Source organism: Erinaceus europaeus, chromosome 5 (genome assembly GCF_950295315.1).
Source record: "Erinaceus europaeus chromosome 5, mEriEur2.1, whole genome shotgun sequence".
In the NCBI taxonomy this organism is placed as follows: Eukaryota; Metazoa; Chordata; class Mammalia; order Eulipotyphla; family Erinaceidae; genus Erinaceus; species Erinaceus europaeus.
Genome location: NC_080166.1, coordinates 114,821,881 through 114,840,310, shown reverse-complemented (window position 1 = coordinate 114,840,310; position 18,430 = coordinate 114,821,881). Strand labels below are relative to the sequence as shown.

General features: G+C 37.7%; 1 protein-coding gene across 2 annotated transcripts; it reads left to right on the top strand.

The window, feature by feature from the left end:
- The first annotated feature begins 369 nt into the window (after positions 1 to 369).
- Positions 370 to 17,261, top strand: RFC3 (replication factor C subunit 3). 2 transcript variants are annotated; one of them, XM_007520283.3, is made up of 9 exons: positions 370 to 549; positions 2,065 to 2,202; positions 3,134 to 3,201; positions 5,394 to 5,491; positions 10,011 to 10,192; positions 11,444 to 11,580; positions 11,671 to 11,769; positions 16,110 to 16,179; positions 16,979 to 17,261. In XM_007520283.3, the coding sequence occupies exons 1-9, from the start codon at positions 463 to 465 to the stop codon at positions 17,168 to 17,170; spliced, it is 1,071 nt and encodes a 356-aa protein (XP_007520345.1). In that variant the 5' UTR covers positions 370 to 462; the 3' UTR covers positions 17,171 to 17,261. The 2 variants fall into 2 exon arrangements, with proteins under 2 accessions (XP_007520345.1, XP_060047618.1); XM_060191635.1 differs by having other exon boundaries at positions 400 to 549; positions 2,096 to 2,202.
- The last annotated feature ends 1,169 nt before the right edge of the window (positions 17,262 to 18,430 follow it).

Below are 18,430 nucleotides of genomic sequence, written 5' to 3'. Positions count from 1 at the left end.
TCTATGAGGATTAACAACAAAGAAAGTAATATCTGATGATAGAAATTAGAGTATTGGTTCCTTAGGGGCTGTAGTAAGGAGAAAAATCAGGAGAAAACCTAGGTTGATGGATTATGGTTACGTTGATAATTTTAATCGATAAAATACAGGAGGTAATTTATTGGTTTCTGTGGAGGTGAACTTGTTGTCCGGATTATCATAGGAATAGTTTTTAATTTTATAGTAAAGAGTGAAAAGAAAGTGAATACGACTTAAAAAAAACAAACCCGCGAAATAAATATTAAGTATTAAATGGCTCCGATTTCATGAGTAATCCTGTCCCCACTAGGCTTCCGTAGCTCCAGTTTCTGCGACCGCGCCGCATGTTGTGACGTCACGCGATTGGCGCTCGCGGGAAAATCCGGGTCCAGGTGGAGGCCGCGCGCGGGACTTTCAAGCCTCGACCCCTGGGAAGCGGCCGACATGAGTCTCTGGGTGGACAAATACCGGCCCTGCTCCTTGGGGCGGCTGGACTATCACAAGGAGCAGGCCGCCCAGCTGCGCAACTTAGTGAGTCGCGGAGCTCTGAGAGCGGAGAGAGGGGAGAGTCCAGCCGCGGGAGTCCGGATCACCTCCGCCCCCCACTCCCCGGCGCGGTGCTTTGGCCGCCGAGTTGCGGCGGCGGCGGAGAGAAACAAGAGCGGCAGGGTGGAGAGTGTGGGGACCCGGCTTGTGCTAGCAGGGACATTTCCTAGAGAAATGGCATCTGAGAACTGAGACTTGAAGGGAGCGAACAAGCCCTTGAAAGAAAAGGGGTCGGGGGTGACAGTATACACAGTTGCTTCTGGATTTTTTTTTTTCTCCCCAGGGTTATCGCAGGGACTCGGTGGCCAATTTTTCCTTTTTTTTTTTTTTTTCTTTCTCCATTTTTATTGGGTAGGATAGAGACAAATCGAGCGAGGAGGGGAACATAGGGAGGGGAGAGAGAAAGATAAGACACCTGCAGACCTGCTTTACTTGCAGGTGGGGAACCAGGGGTGCGAACCGGGACCTTTGAACTTCCTACTGTGCGCTTCCGGCAGCGCGCCACCCCCGGCTTCTGCAGCTTGACTGTAGCCAGGTCATAACAGTGGCCAAGGAGAAGAGAGGGGGGAAGGAGCCGGTTTAAGTCGTCATTAGAGTGAGCTGGGAGGCTGCTGGGGGCTTTTGAGCAGAAAAAATAACTTCCGACTTTTTAGTTAATGGCCCTATATAATTTTTTTTTGGTGTTATTGCCCGTGCTCATTCAAAAAAAGGTATTGAATCAAGGTCATTTCGAACCTATCGGGATATACTTGAGTGTAATTACATATGGAAGTGTTTGTTGTTTTTCTTTTTTCTCCATCCTGGTGGCTATTTTTATGCTGTACTTGATAGGTATTTGTGAAAACTGAGATGAGTCATGCAGAAAACTGAAAGAGGAGGAATGATTTTGAAAAAAAAAATAGTGCCTGTTTTTCCATATACTGACTAGTGTTTTTTTTTTTTTTATTCAGCACTTTGGTATTTTGATACCCATCTTTTATTTATTTATTTTTCAGAATTACAGCTGCTATTAAGTACATGTTTAAAAGGTGAAGTAATAAAACTCTGTGCTTTTTGTGAAAGTCATTAGAAAAGTTGATAATATTTTGAGGTTGAAGGATTTTTTTAGTTTTCTTTAATTGTTAACATTCTCTCTACATTAGTTGAGAAGTCTCTCATATGGGAGTCAGGCGGTAGCGCAGTGGGTTAAACGCACTCGGTGCAAATCAAATCGCAAGGACCTGAGTAAGGATCCTGCCTCTAGCCCCTGGCTCCCCACCTGCAGGGGAGTCACTTCACAGGTGGTGAAGCAGGTCTGCAGGTGTCTGTCTTTCTCTTCCCCTCTCTGTCTTCCTCTCCTCTCTCCATTTCTCTCTGTCCTATCTAACATCAATAACAACAATAATAACTACAATAAAACAACAAGGACAACAGTCTGTATTATTCTTTGCTTTGTCTCAAATAGTTTAATTCTACTTAAGCGGTTAAACGACATGGGGCAAATACATCTTTGATTTACAGGTGCAATGTGGCGACTTTCCTCATCTGTTAGTGTATGGACCATCAGGTGCTGGGAAAAAGACCAGAATCATGTGTCTTCTACGTGAACTTTATGGTGTTGGAGTAGAAAAATTGAGAATTGAACATCAGACCATTACAGTAAGCATTTCACTTTAACCTTCTAGGGATTATAACAGGTAATTTTAAAGTAAAGGTTGGAAAATTATCTCCTTTAAGCCAGCATATTCTTTATTGGAATTGAATTACCTAGAAATGAAAGCAGTGTGTAATTTTTTTTTTTTTGGAATAGCCCAAAGCTGTTAATTATAATTAGTTTAGGTACAACTGTCTGATGGATTAATAAGCAATCAAACACTGTATGTCAGTTGTTTGAGAGCAACACCTAGATGTATTGCTAAGCTTGAAGCCACCATCATTCTGTGAATATAGGTGTAACCCAGCAGTCAGAATTCTGCTAATCTGGCTCTTTGAAGAAAACCGTACCCCAGACGTCCTGATTCTGAAGGAGCAGGGGCACAACTAGTGAAGACAGGAAGTTTATTAAGCACACAAAAAAGATAATTAATTCGTGTTTCCTGACCCTAGTACAAGAAGAATGGATTAAGAGGATAAATAGAAAAAAATAAAATAAAATGGTTTTGCTTGGCTGTCTATGCAGCGATAACACTGAGTCATATGTGATACCGCTTCTGTGCTGTACAGTTCCTTAGATTGCAGCCTCCCTTAATGCACACACTGTGTTTAAGGTTTCTACACCAGAACCCAGAATTAGGATCAGTTTTCTCAGAATGGTTAGAGGACTGCTCCTGGGTTCAGTTCCTTTCTGGACTTGAGTCCTCAGTTTCATTCTTTAATAAACTTGAGTAGAAGTGTATTGGTGTGTTCTGTTTCTTTTTCAGTTAACAAACAAAACAAAAGCACAGAAATACATATAATTGATTCTTTTTTTGTGTGTAAGAGACAGTGACAACTATGTATTTATAGAAGAATATAATTTTAAAATGATATAAAAAGATGAGGTTAAATAGCCGAAGTGCAGACATTTAGGAAAATCTTTTCTTTCCCATAGACTCCCTCTAAAAAGAAAATTGAAATTAGTACCATTGCAAGCAATTACCATCTTGAAGTTAATCCCAGGTAAGTTTCTACTATGTACAAATAAGCATTTTAAGAATAATAATGTTCAGGCTTTTTCCAGAGTGGAGCACTGCTTGATAAAGAATCATGTGGGTTTACAGTAAGACAGATAATTGTGAAGCTGTCCTATGTGAAATAGGAAGCTTAGAACCTTCCAGTTTTCCCTTCTTGAGATTTGGAAGTCAGGTAATCTTTTCTTGCTTTACATAGGTCAGCGTTTTGCACAGACTACATTGTCTAGTCACTAAGTTTTTGTTAAATTATATTGATTTACTCAGAACTGATGAATATGTCTGAAAAGTTATGTCCTGACTGGATATTTCAAGAAGTAAATTTGGATTGGGAGATGTTTCACTGCCACTTTTTTTTTTTTAATGGTTTCTCGATTAGAAGGCATTGTCGTAGTCCTGTCAAAGTCTTTATTACCTATCATGAAATCTTAACACTAGAATCTTGTTGGGTGGCATCCTGAAAATACATGTTACAGCTATTAAGGGCTGCTTAAGTAAATTGTGTAGAAATAATTGTATTTGGAGGAAATTTTATATAAGGACTTCAGAATTCTTTGGGAAGTGATATGCTCTAGGAGCAGAACAGAAGCAAAGACATCTTCAACACAGTCAAGGAAGCTTTATGAGCAGCGACTTTGTGTAGATAGTCAACATTTCAAGACTCAAGCAGAAGGAGTCAATTATAAGTATATTCAATGAGTACAGAAGTATATTTGGTAGCAAATACGTTTTGACAAGCTTTGCAAGATTAAATTTTGTCTTCAAGCAGTCATAACAGGTATCATTTTCCCTAATATGCCAAAGGAATTAGGGGAAGTGAGGGTGGGAAAGAGTTTATAAAAATAGTTCCATGTGTTAAAGTGAACTATTTTGGTTTCTTGACTAGGAAATAAATATATAGCCATATTGATCTATGAATAGTGAACTCAGAAAGACTGATGACTTTGAGAAAATAAATAAAAGCTGTTTGATTTGTCATCTTTTTCTCATTGTGTGTTCCTTTGGCATAGAATAGCTGGAGATCAGACTGTTTCACAAGTGTTTGAAATTGACTGACTAAATTAGGTAACTTAATATTGGTTTGTGAGATGAGTGAATTAAATGATAAAGTAACAATAGAAATATGAATAAAATATAATGCATACATAATTGATTATATGTTAAACTATTTTTTTTCTTTTTTATTTAAGAAAGGGTTAATTAACAAAACCATAGGGTAGGAGGGGTACAACTCCACACAATTCCCACCACCCAATCTCCGTATCCCACCCCCTCCCCTGATAGCTTTCCCATTCTCTATCTCTCTGGGAGCATGGACCCAGGGTCATTGTGGGTTGCAGAAGGTAGAAGGTCTGGCTTCTGTAATTGCTTCCCCGCTGAACATAGGCGTTGACTGGTCGGTCCATACTCCCAGTCTGCCTGTCTCTTTCCCTAGTAGGGTGTGTCTCTGGGGAAGCAGAGCTCCAGGACACATTGGTGGGGTCTTCAGTCCAGGGAAGCCTGGCCGGCATCCTGATGACATCTGGAACCTGGTGACTGAAAAGAGAGTTAACATATGAAGCCAAACAAATTGTTGAGCAATCATGGACCCAAAGCTTGGAATAGTGGAGAGGAAGTCTTAGGGGGGTACTCACTGCAAACTCTAGTATGCTTCTCCTTTCAGGTATATATTTTGCAGTCGTTTACGGATACGTGTGAAACTATTTTTTTACACCTTATTCTTGTGATGATGTCAGTTCTGTGCGGGTGCTGGGAGAAAACTTGTCTAGGCTTGTTCACTCAGATATTTGATAGCTTGGGGTGGGAAAGAGGAAGTAATTACATTTCTGTTACAAATTACTATTGTTTTGAATAATCAGGAAATTAGCTATAGCTAGGTATGAAATGTAGTAGATACAGAAATGTAAAGTATTTGATTAACTTAGCTCTTAAATTACAGTAAAATTAAAATTGTATACTTAAGTGTTTTCAGTGATGCTGATCAAGTTGTATTGGGAGTTGGAGTATTAGCATTTTAAGTGGTCCTAAAATATTTTTAAGATTTGTGAATATGATTAGGTGTTATTTTTACTAAAATTTCAGCCACTTAATAGCTTTAACATTTTTCTTGTAAATCAAAAGATTAAGAATAAAGGGAAAAGCATGTTCTTAATATCTGTACTTTATTTTTTGTTTTGATAGTGATGCTGGAAATAGTGACCGTGTAGTAATTCAGGAGATGTTGAAAACAGTGGCGCAGTCACAGCAACTTGAAACAAATTCTCAAAGAGATTTTAAAGGTATATGATAAAGATTTCTGTGTATGAGACAGACACAGATTGTAAGCAGTGGGTCTAACTGTGGAGTAAATCTAAACTTCATTCACCTCCTATATTATGCCAAGCATGATGCTGCTTTTGGGGGGAGATAGAAGATTGAGTAAGAGGAGAAGTCTGATCTCTGTGTCCTTGAGAATTTATAATCTAATATAAACTAAATTTTAATATAAAGAGGACTACTTGTGCTAAATAACAAACATTTAATAAGTTACATGATTTAAAAAAATAGCTGTTCTTTGGATCATGGTTATAGTTATATTATCAAATATCTAAATAAGTAAAAAGATTTTTTGTGCATATTTCAGTCTATTTTTATCTTCAGTCTCAATATTTCAAAGTAAGTTTTTAAAATTTTTTTTAAATTATCCTTATTTGTTGAATAGAGACAGTCAGAAATTGAGAAGGGAAGGGGAGGGAGAGGGAGAGACAGAAGACACCTGCAACACAGCTTCACCACTTGCAAAGCTTTCTCTCTACAGGTGGGGACCAGGGTCTTAAACCTGGGTCCTTGTGCATTGTAACATGTGCGTTCAACCAGGTGCTCCACCACCCAGCCCTCAAATTCATGACAGCTGATGTGTATATTTTAATTTTCTACCCTACTGTATTATTAAACTCTCTCATTGTAGTAGTTTTGGTATTCTTCCTTTAGGCCATTCAGATAAATAAATGTTAATGCAATTTCCCCCTTCCTTTCCAAATTATATGGCAGTTACTACTTTATCTTGCCTAACTGTGTTTGCCAGCACCTTCAATACAGTGCTTAGTAGTAGTAGAAATAGACATCTGTAGATATTAGTCATGACTCTGGAAAGAGAGCCTTTATTGCTTGACTTTTGACCTGAGTATATCTATTTGATCATGGTAGGAAAAGATGCATCTTTAATGTTTTATTGGGTATTTCTTAACATGAGTGAGTACATTTTTCCAGATGCTACTTCTTTTCTATGTATATGATTTTATGATTTTTTTAAATTTCTTTATTTGGGAATTAATGTTTTACATTCAACAGTAAATACAATAGTTTGTACATGCATAATATTCCCCAGTTTCCCATATAACAATACAACCCCCACTAGGTCTTCTGTCATCCTTCTTGGACCTGTATTCTCTCCACCCACCCACCCACCCCAGAGTCTTTTTACTTTGGTGTGATACGCCAATTCCAGTTCAGGTTCTACTTGTGTTTTGTTTTGTTTTTTTTCTTCTGATCTTGTTTTTCAACTTCTGCCTGAGAGTGAGATCATCCCATATTCATCCTTCTGTTTCTGACATTTCACTTACCATGAATTTTTCAAGGTCCATTCAAGATCGCTGAAATCGGTGAAGTCGCCATTTTTTACAGCTGAGTAGTATTCCATTGTGTATATACACCACAACTTGCTCAGCCACTCATCTGTTGTTGGACACCTGGGTTGCTTCCAGGTTTTGGCTATTACAAATTGTGCTACCAAGAACATATGTGTACACAGATCTTTTTGGATGGATGTGTTGGGTTCCTTAGGATATATCCCTAGGAGAGGAATTTTAGTAGATTTTATGACTTTTTTCCTTAGCCTATTAGTGCCATATATTATTTTTTATTTATTTATTTTGCCTCCATGGTTATTCCTGGGGCTTGGTGCCTACACTACGAATCCACTGCTGTTGTGGCCATTTTTTTCAGTTTTTTTGGATAAGGCAGAGAGAAATTGAGAGGGATGGGGGAGATTGAAAGGTGAGAAAGATAGGCACCTGCAGACCTGCTTTACTCTTTGTAAAGTGTCCTACCTGCTGGTGGGGAGCCGGAAGCGCAAACAGTTCCTTGCGCAGGTCCTTACACTTAGTGCTATGTGCACTTAACCTGCTATGCTACCGTCCAGCTCCCAAAGATTTTCTAATAAAATAAATTTGCATTTCTGAAGTAAGTTCATTGGCCCTGAGGAGTTGACTTTTAAAATATGTTCACTGTCTACCAGTGATTTATTTATTAAGATTTGTTTTTATGGGTTCTGAGGAGATAGCATAATGGTATGCAAAAGACTTCATGCCTGAAGCTATGAAGTCCCAGGTTCAGATCCCAGCACCACCATAAGCAGTATTCCGTTGTGTCTCCATGTCTGTCTGTCTCTCTCTGCATCTCTCTTTTATTAAACAAATAGTAAAATATATTTTCAAAAGGTTTCTTTTTATGAGAGAGTAAAGATCAGAACTGTTTGTCTTAGCAGGTAGAAGCAGTGAGTGCCAACCTTGGCCTCTAGGTATGCAAATCCTGTGCTCTGGTGTGCTGAGATATCTTCCTGGCCCTCAGTGATTTATTTTACTATTGCTTGGCCCATACTACATTTAATTTGGAGCTCTCTTATTTGCTTTTGGAATCAGTGTTCTTGCTTCTGTTTTGCTTGCTCAGTTTGTGTTATTTCCAAAATTTCTCTTCAGTGGAGCCCTTCTTGCAAGGGAACTTCATTTTGTTGTTTTTCAGTTTACTGCTCTGTCAGACCTTACTGCATCAAGTGTCCTTTGCTTTAATCAATAATTGAGCCCAGGGAGTCGGGCTATAGTGCAGTGGGTTAAGCGCAGGTGGCGCAAAGCACAAGGACCGGCATAAGGATCCCGGTTCGAACCCCGGCTCCCCACCTGCAGGGGAGTCGCTTCACAGGCGGTGAAGCAGGTCTGCAGGTGTCTATCTTTCTCTCCTCCTTTCTATCTTTCCCTCCTCTCTCCATTTCTCTCTGTCCTATCCAACAATGACGACAACAACAATAATAACTACAACAATAAAACAACAAGGGCAACAAAAGGGAATAAATAAATAAAATAAATATTAAAAAAAATAATTGAGCCCTGCTAATACTATTCTCAAATTAATCCATGATGCTTCCAGTGTGGTCTGTGGGAGATTTGTAGTTTTCCTGTTTTTAAAGACCATCGGGAACCTAGTGAATTCCAGTTTCACTGAGAAATTTAAATTGCTACCACTTCCATCTTGTAGACATAATTTATCATAATGAAGAATCAATACTTGCAGTTGGGGCCTTCCTACGTGTTATCCCTGCAGTCCTTTAAGACCAAGTCTTAATTATGACCAGGTGGAGTTTTGTTGTGCAAGGAACTTTATGCTTTGTGTGCTACTTCCTTTATGCCAGCATCTTCCAAAGTGCAGACAACCCTTCAACAACAGTTTTTCTTATAAACAGGCCACATAAGCATACAGCGTAAGTATAGTACTATAAATTATTTTCTTTTTTTACTTATATATTAGTGGTAAGACAGCCAGAAATGTAGAGGAAGAGGAAGATAGAAATGAAGAGAGACAGAGACACCTGCAGCACTGCTTTAGCACTTGCGAAGCTTTCCTCCTATAGGTGAGGACTGGGGACTTGAACCTGGTTCCTTATACATTGTAACGTGTCCCTGTAATTTTATTTTATTTTTTTGCCTCTAGGGTTATCAATGGGGTTTGGTGCCTGCACTACGAATCCACTGCTTCTGGAGGCTATTTTTTCTTTTTGTTGTCCTTGTTGTTTATTGTTGTTATTGGATAGGACAGATGAGTCCAGAGAGGAGGGGAAGACAGAAAGGGGGGTAGAGAGATAGACACCTACAGAGACCTGCTTCACCTCTTATGAAGCAAACCCCCTGCAGGTGGGGAGCTGGGGGCTTGAACTGGAATTTTTTCACTGGTCCTTTGGCTTGGCACCATGCACGTTTAACACACTGCGCCACCGCCCAGCCACCTCCCTGTAATTTTCTTAGTAATATTTTCTTAGCTCATTTTATTGTAAGGATATAACATATACTACATGTAACATGCAATATTTGTATTGCCTATATATGTGATCAGTGAGAATTCTAGACAGCAGAGGCTAGTAGTTAATAAGTTTGGAGATCGAAGTTGTGCATGGACTTATTACTGTCCTGAGTGGAGAGGGGGTTAATACCTCTAGCCCCACATTATTCAAAGATGAACTGTAAATTCCTTAGATTACTAAGACTTAATACATAGAAATTAGCTCCCAAGATAAACTATTTTTAGCAGAAGCAAATACAACACTTTTGTCATCACCAGCAGACAGAGAGACAGATGGAGAGATACCACAATAATAAAACTCCCTCCCCCCAGTGCTGAGGAGGCCTGGCCTCAAACCTGGGCCACCTGCATGGCAAAATAAGCACCCTCCTAAATGAATTACTTGGCCAGCCCATAATACATTCTAACCCCCCTGGTGCCTTTCAGTATATTAAATAAATTCTGCAAAGAAATTCCATATCCCAGAAGGGACCTGTTTATTTAGTTCATTTAACTTTGTGTTTACTAGATATATGTGATTATTGGATTTTTTAAAATAAAAATGTAATTTGTTTCTCACCAAACCTGTAACTTTGACATGTGTTTGCTAAAGGGAAGAATGACAAGTCAGGCTCACTCTTTAGAGTTTCACTCTGAGTAATGAAAAAAAAGATACTCAAATTAATGTTTTTTTGTTTCCCTTTGATTCAGTGGTGTTATTGACAGAGGTGGACAAACTCACTAAAGATGCTCAACATGCCTTGCGTAGAACTATGGAAAAGTATATGTCTTCTTGCAGATTGATACTCTGTTGTAATTCTACATCTAAGGTGATACCACCTATTCGTAGTAGGTGTTTGGCAGTTCGTGTACCTGCTCCCAGCATTGAAGATGTAAGTCCTGATAAGCTTTCCAGAAGAAATTCAGTTGAGATTCTTGAATACTATGTATATATCCCTGCTGTGGTTTTTTTGTATAAAAAGTAGTGAAATGTTTAAGCAGTTCAGAGATGTTTATAATTTGGATGCTACACAATAGAGTTGTATGGACCTGTCTGTATATAGCTATGGCAGTGAATATCAAATCTCATATGTAGGGAGTATTTTCTTTTTTTGTTAATTTTTATATATATTTTCCCTTTTGTTGCCCTTGTTTTTTATTGTTGTTGTAGTTATTGTTGTTGTTATTGATGTCATCATTAGATAGGACAGAGAAATGGAGAGAGGAGGGGGAGAGAAAGATAGACACCTGCAGATCTGCTTCACCGACTGTGAAGCGACTCCCCTGCAGGTGGGGAGCCAGGGGCTCGAACTGGGATTCTTACTTCAGTCCTTGAGCTTTGTGCCACGTGTGCTTAATCTGCTGCACTACTGCCCAACTCGCTTTTACTCTAGTAAGTATCATGAATTTTACCAAATTATTAAAGGGCTTGTTATTTAACACTTTAAACTACAGTTGGCTTTGGGAGGAGTCTTACATGTGAAATAATTTTCAAAGCAATGTTGTAGGAATACTTAATGGTTAGTAATGGAATGAAAGTTAGTTTGAAACTACCTTTTCTATACATATATGTGTATGCAATTTTTATAGCTCGTAGTAAGAATGCTAATTTTTAAATAAAACAGCTTTCCTGCTCTTAATAGATTTTGGACATTTTTATGTAAAATAGGAATAATATGTGATACTGTTTAGTTGTAGGAAGGTATAGTGCCTTTATTATAAGTTTCAATTACAAGAATTTTGGGTATAATGCAATTAAAAGGGTCTACATAGTAGGCAGGACTACCGGTTATCTCACTCCAGTGGGTTTCATTCACATTATTAGTGCTTGGACCTAACAAGTCCCAAGTCGAGTAGAATTCATCCCATGCAACTCTAGTTGGCAACTCTGTGAGCATTGTCCTTGCCATTGATGTTGGATCCCTGTGTTTCCTGATCTCTGCTTCTCTGAAGAGGCTTAGAACCTGGATCAGGTTTTCTTTATCTGTGAGAGGGCCAACTGCCCTCTCTTTTTTACCAGCAAGGCTTCCAGCCACAGGAGTTTGTGGGTTAGGATAGTGACTAAAAAAACAAAACAAAACAAATAGAATTTGTCTTGATACAATTCTTGACAGATTGCTCATCCCTATTAATTTTATTTGCAGATTTGCCATGTGCTCTCTACTGTGTGCAAGAAGGAAGGCCTGACTCTTCCTCCACAGCTAGCTCAAAGACTTGCCGAGAAATCCTGCAGAAATCTCAGGAAAGCCCTACTTATGTGTGAAGCCTGTAGAGTGCAGCAGTGAGTCAGAGGGGTGGTTTACTATAGGATGTGTCCTAGAACATAAGTATACTTCCACTTAATGTATTGTGTTCTCACCTTGCCATGCAGATACCCTTTTACTGCTGATCAAGAAATCCCTGAAACAGATTGGGAGGTATATCTGAGGGAGACTGCCAATGCTATTGTCAGCCAGCAGACTCCACAAAGGTAATAAGTATAAAACAATAGCCCTGTAAGTTTGATCATCAAGATAGTATAGATATTCTAGAATTCTAGGTAGCTGTTTTATACTAAAATCATGCCATTTAGAATTGTAGTTAAATCTGGAATATAAATAGTAGATTTCCAGTGAAAAGGTAGACTTAATTTTCGAAATTCAGCCACTAAGAATAGTTGGTGTAAAAATGCCCCTAAGACACAACTTTGATTAAACAATTGACATGGAAATATGGAAGTTACGTACATTAAAACAAATCTTGAAAGTCTACTTTTCCTTTTGAATTTCTGATATAATATTAATACATGAGCAAAAAAAAAGTCTAGCTTCCTGGCTGGTGAATCAGCTCATTTGGATAGTGCACTTCTTCGTCTTGTGCGCCACCCAGGTAGTCCGAACACCCCCAGCCCCAGTCATACTGAGGGAAAGTTTCTTCAAAAGGAATATAGTGTGTTTTCTTATTTTCTCTCCCTCTCTGTCTCTGTAAAAAAAAAAAAAAAAAATCATCCTGGCATGGTGAAGCCCCAGAAATAATTTTTTTTTAAAAAAAGCTAGCTTTCTAGTATTGGGGATAGTATATAACTTTGTGACTGATGTATCGTGTAGAGAAGAGGCCAGACTGAGTCAGACTTACTGTCTTGATATTTAGAGATTATCCTTGAGCAGGTAACTGCATCTTAGAGTTTAATCTTCATTTCTGTAGTGTTTCTATTACTATTTACACTACTGAGAATGTTTGTATTGTTATTAGTTTTTATTTTTTAAAGTTATTATTTATTGGATAGATACAGTCAGAAATTGAGAGGGAAGGGGGTGATAGAGAGAGGGAGAGACAGACAGATACCTGCAACACTGCTTCACCACTTGTGAAGCTTTCCCCCTGCAGGTGGGGACTGGGGGCTTGAACCTGGCTCCTTGCACATTGTAACATGTGTGCTCAACCACTACCCAGCCCCATATTATTAGTTTATGTAAAGACCAGAAAAAGATCTATGTAATGATTTGAGTAGCACAAAACATTTCTTTTGTATGATGTTTGTTAGGAATAACGTTGCAGGGGGTTGGGCGGTAGTGCAGCGGTTTAAGTGCACACGGCGCAAAGTGCAAGGACTGGCGCAAGGATCCCGGTTCGAGCCCTTGGCTCCACACCTTCAGGGGGATCGCTTGTGAAGCAGGTGTCTATCTTTCTCTTCCCCTGTCTGTCTCCCTATCTCTCTCGATTTCTCTCTGTCCTATCTAACAACAGCAACATCAGTGGTAACAATAACAAGGGCAACAAAATGGGAAAAAATGGCCTCCAGGAACAGTGAGTTCGTAGTGCAGGCACTGAACCCCAGCAATAATCCTGGAGGCAAATAAAATAAAATAGCATTGTGGGGGACAGGTACACTTGATTGAGTGGACACATTACTGTGTGTAAGTACCTGAGTTTAAAACCCTGGTCCCCACCTAGCGGGGGATGCTTCATAAAGGTGAAGCAGTGTTACAGGTCTCCACCTCTCTTTCTCTCAGTGATTACTATCTCTCTGTCTCTGTCTCCTTCTCCCCCTCTCAACTTCTTTCTATCTCTATCCAAAATATATTTAAAAATTGGATTGTGCATGCACCATCAGTATTCAGGAAGTGTTTTGAGACGTTAGCTACATAGTTGTTTTCCATTTTCTTCTGTGGGTCTATTCAGTAGGGTACCATTCTAAAATACTTCAACCACTAGCTTGATTTATGACAACTTTGAAGAGCAATCTACTCTTTTCTAAGCCAGGTATGACAGACTTTATGCCTTACTACCATAGGGAAGCCTAAGAAAGGTCCCTTAGGCTTAGTGAAACAGAGCCTCATATTCTTATTGCCTGCCAGAACTGGGAAATCATTGCACTTTAGAGAGGATAGTTGATTATTTGGGGGATCAGAATAGGCTGAGTACAACCACTAAAATTTAAGCTTCCTTGGTTTATGTGAAAATAATTATAAGAGGAATATATCATATTTCTGCCCTTGTCTGATAAAAATATCTGGCAGAATGCAGTTTTTGTAAGAGATTATTGAAAGGGATTGTAACATGTATTCTTTTGTTAACAGGTAGATGAGGTAGACTGTCATATAGAAAAGATCCTTAGTATTTTGTCAGAGTACACTTTGAATTACTATAGTTCAGTGTTTTAATTGCAGAAATTAAATTGTTTTCAAAAAGTACCAACCATTATAAATACTTTGTTCAGAAAAGGAACCCTGACTTTTGGGGAAAAAAAAAAAAATCTGCACTCCATTCAGTGAAATGTCAACAGTAAGCAGTGAAGAAATCTCTGTCTTCAGCGAGATAAAATTCAAACAAAGCCATGTCTTGGAGGCATTTCTTTCCTATTTCTATATTAAAGATGACTTTCTTCTCTTTGCTCTAATTTAAGGAAGAACAACTGGTGGAGATGTAGAAATTTCCTACTTTTAAGAGATCTATACACAGATGTTGCTGCAGTAGTGTTTAATTACTACATGTATTTCTAAGACTTTAGTTGATTATTATTTTTACTACTTTTGTCAGTACTCTTTCACTAATCTTCTTTTCAATTTTTGGCAGCTTATAAATGAAATTTAGAAAGAGGCACTGCTATTTCCCATTCAGACAATTGTGGGATTTGAGTTTATTGTGCTGTACATAATGAGAGTTCTCTCAAGTACAGAAGTCCTTGGGGCTGAACAGAAGTATTTGAGGGGAGAGCTAGTATAGATCATTGGCCACAGTGGTACCCATGCAGTGCCAGATTGTTACTTCTGAATTTTGATCACTTCTTGATTCTTCATTGCTCTCTCCTAGAAGTTGTAATTTTCTGATTTTAATAGCATCTGGTATTTAACAAATGACTATTATGTCACCTCTTATACATTGTTTAACTCATAAGCCCTATGGGAAAAGTGCTTTCATCTTTATTTTACTTTTTAAAATACTGTATTTATTTCATAGAGATTGAGAGAAATTCAGAGGGAAGGGGGATGTAGAAAGAGAGAAAGGCAGAGAGGCACTTGGATTACTGCTTCACCACTCAGAAGCTTTCCCCCTGCAGATGATGACCAAGGGCTCGAACCCAGGCCCTTGCATATTATAACATGTGCGCTCAACGAGTTGTGCCACCACTTGGCCTCTAATTTTTGTAGATAAGAAAGGTACTCAGTGACATTTAGAGGAACAGTTCTAGAATACTGTTTATCCAACAGTACATTTTTGTACTCTTGATCACATTTTACATGAAAGAAACTACACATGATAAATATAGGTTGATTTTTTTTTTTTATAGAAATTAAGTCATATTAGAAATGACTAAAATAATGTCATGCTATTTTATATTTGTATCTATTTCTTATGCTTTAATAATCAGGTTTTTCATTTTTGAAACATATCACCAAATTTTAGAGGAATCAAGGGCTTTGGGGCCAAGGTTGAATAAAGTGCCACCTCACCTACATAAATTTTGATGGAAATGTGACCTCTCAGAAACTCAGCTTGTTTTCAGTGTAAGAGTGATGTGTGAGAAAAACAGTGTACTACAGTGAACGTTGAATGGAATGAAGAGCTAAATAAGTGTCTTGCACATAGCAAGTGCTTAAACAGTGTTGGTTCTTTTTGTTTAGTGTTGGTATGCTTCTAAAAACCCCTTCTGTTTCATTTGGTTTAAATCCCCCCTGCTTAACACTGCATTCTGTTTACATAACCACTGTATTCTATTTGTATAACTTCTGTTAACAAGCACCACCCTCCCTCCAGGGCATTGGTGGTTTAGTGGTAGAATTCTCACCTGCTCCGCCCCCTCTCCTTGTCATACCCTGATTTTCACCAGTCACTTTTCTCTCCACCCTCTCTGCATTGCATCCTGTTCCCACCCTACTGGGCTAGTATATTTATAAGAACAAGATTGTAGTTTTTAGTTTAGTTTAGCTTAGCTTGGTATAGATTGTGCTGCGTCCTGCATGAATAAAGAGATACTGCGTACAGCTCAGCCATGAGTCCTGCCCATGAAGCCAGCCATGCGAAAACAACAGTTTAGGTTTTATTATGATACAGTTTCTTACTCCTGGACCATCATTTCCCAAATTTTTCTGAAATGTTGTAATGTTTGTGCTACACTATAGTGAAAATTCTGGACAGTAACTTTCATTTAAAGTAGGTCAAATATAGCTTCTAACATAGCTCCTAAATGTATATCATAAGTATAAAAAGCTAAGAAAATTTCTGTATTGGATTGTTTAATTCAGAAAATAAAGTATCACAGTAGATACTTGGAAAGAATTACCTCTTTTTTTGTTTTTAATCACGAAAGTGCCATTTTGTTTTATGTAGGCTACTTGAAGTTCGTGGAAGACTCTATGAGCTCCTAACTCATTGCATTCCTCCTGAGATAATAATGAAGGTAACTTGATTTTAGATCTTGGAACAATTTACAACCATAAAATTTGAATTTTGGATATATGAACACAGGGCTTTTTCAATAGTAAGATACATTATTGTCTCTTCCTCTATTGTGTGCCAAGCACCACTAGGAGACAGGAAGGGGCTTGCCTTGGTGAAGCTTCATTTTTATTGAGGTGAAATGGGGGGGAAAAAAAAGAAACAAAATGTCAGAATGTTGTAAATTCAACAGTGGAAGTGCAAGTATGAAGTGATAACAGTGGATGGTGGTCTATGAAAGGTACATTGTGATTTCTCTGAGGAAGGTGTGTTTATACTAAGAACTGGAAGATTAAAAGGAGGGAGCAATGTAAATAGTTGAGGAACAAGTATTTCAGACAGCAATCTCAGTGCATGTGAGGAGTGAGGGTAAGGGTAGTCTGACTAAGATATAGAATATGTTTCATAAAAGTACAGATATTCTTTATTTTAGGGTTTGTTTTATGAATATACCACAATCTTCAAAAATATTTCTAAGTACCTATGTTATCTACAGATTTTATTATGATGATGTGGTAGACATTTTTTCACATTTGCACATTTAAGTGTTTGTAATTTGGAACATGTGACTGTCATATTTTACATTCTAGAAATGGTGTGTGGTTATTTTTGCTTGTTGATGAAGACTACTTACCTGGTATACATAAAATAATCTAACCCACAAGTAAAAGAATATAAGTTTTATTTCACTTATGATATAGTGGAATAAAACTTTTAACATTTTAAAAATTATTGCCTTTTTACTACTGGTTTTTCCTCAGGGCCTTCTCTCAGAACTTTTGCATAATTGTGACGGCCAGCTGAAAGGGGAAGTGGCCCAGATGGCAGCTTACTATGAACATCGTCTTCAGTTGGGTAGCAAAGCCATTTATCACTTGGAAGCATTTGTGGCCAAATTTATGGCAATTTATAAGAAGTTCATGGAGGATGGATTGGAAGGCATGATGTTCTGACAACGGTAATTCTTCCTAATATTTCTCAATATCAGCATTCACAATCAGTTTATATTGGAAGAGCTGCAGGTAAAATAAATTAACTTTACTTAATCAGGTCCTATTTGTATTTCTTTTGTTATAGTTTCTTTGTGAACAATTAATCATTGTCCTCTTAAGTTAAATTGTTCCTGTAACTTCTGAATTATATTGAAAGGACATGACTGATTACTTAAAAGGACCAGGTATAATTATAATTATAATTTACTTGAAAAATTTATAATTATAATTTACTTGAAAAATTATAATTTACATGAAAAATTTAATGAAGTATGTATTGGTCATTGTTCCATTTTTCATATAATCTTACTTGCTAGAGGAAATTTGCACTTAAAAATATCCAAGTTTTCTTTCTCACCTTAATGATCATCTTTGGCCACATGTACATGACTTCATTGTTTGGCAAGTCAATTGCCTTTCATCATAATTTCCCTCAACAAAAATATTGTATTTTGTTGTCGTGTATAACATTGAAATAAATAATAAGGGTATGAGAGGAAAGTACAAGTATCATTTTATTGAGACTACTGCGGTCCCACTTTATTTTAGTAATGCAGATATGGCATTTGATTGACACTAAGAAAAGTATATTATTTTAGAAATTAACCTTTTGAACACATGTACAGTTATTTTTAGTAAAACTTTTTAGCTAGAATACTGCTCAGCTCTGGATCAAAGTGGTGCTGGGTATTGGACCTGGGATCTTTGAAGCTTCAGTCATAAAAGTCTGTTTGCATAACCATTATGCTGTCTTCTCATCCCTGTTCCTGCTCTTTTGAAAATTTTTTATGCAGAAATTTGATTTAGGAAACAAAATTTTTGCTTGGCATGTCTACATGACTAACACTGAATACATTTTTTAATCTAAATATGGTCCTACATCAGAAACAGAATTTAAAACCTAAACCAACAAGGTGAAATGAAAAGGTTTAAATTTAAATAAATTATCTTTGTAAGAACATAAGGAAATTCTTCCCTTACCCATACCCCAGGGTAACACAACTTGAAATTGTGGAAAACTTTGAAGAGAAGTTTTGGTAGTTCTTCCTTTTTGGAGAGATTATTATTTAGCCCCCTATTAATGGTCTCAGTCCTGAGGCTATAGGTTAGAAAGGGATGTTGACATTCTGACAAAAGAACTGGAAAGTGAGTTGCAAGAGCTAAGATTTTAATGTGCAACAACAAAACAAAACAAAAAACCCTGTAAGATATGGTAATTTG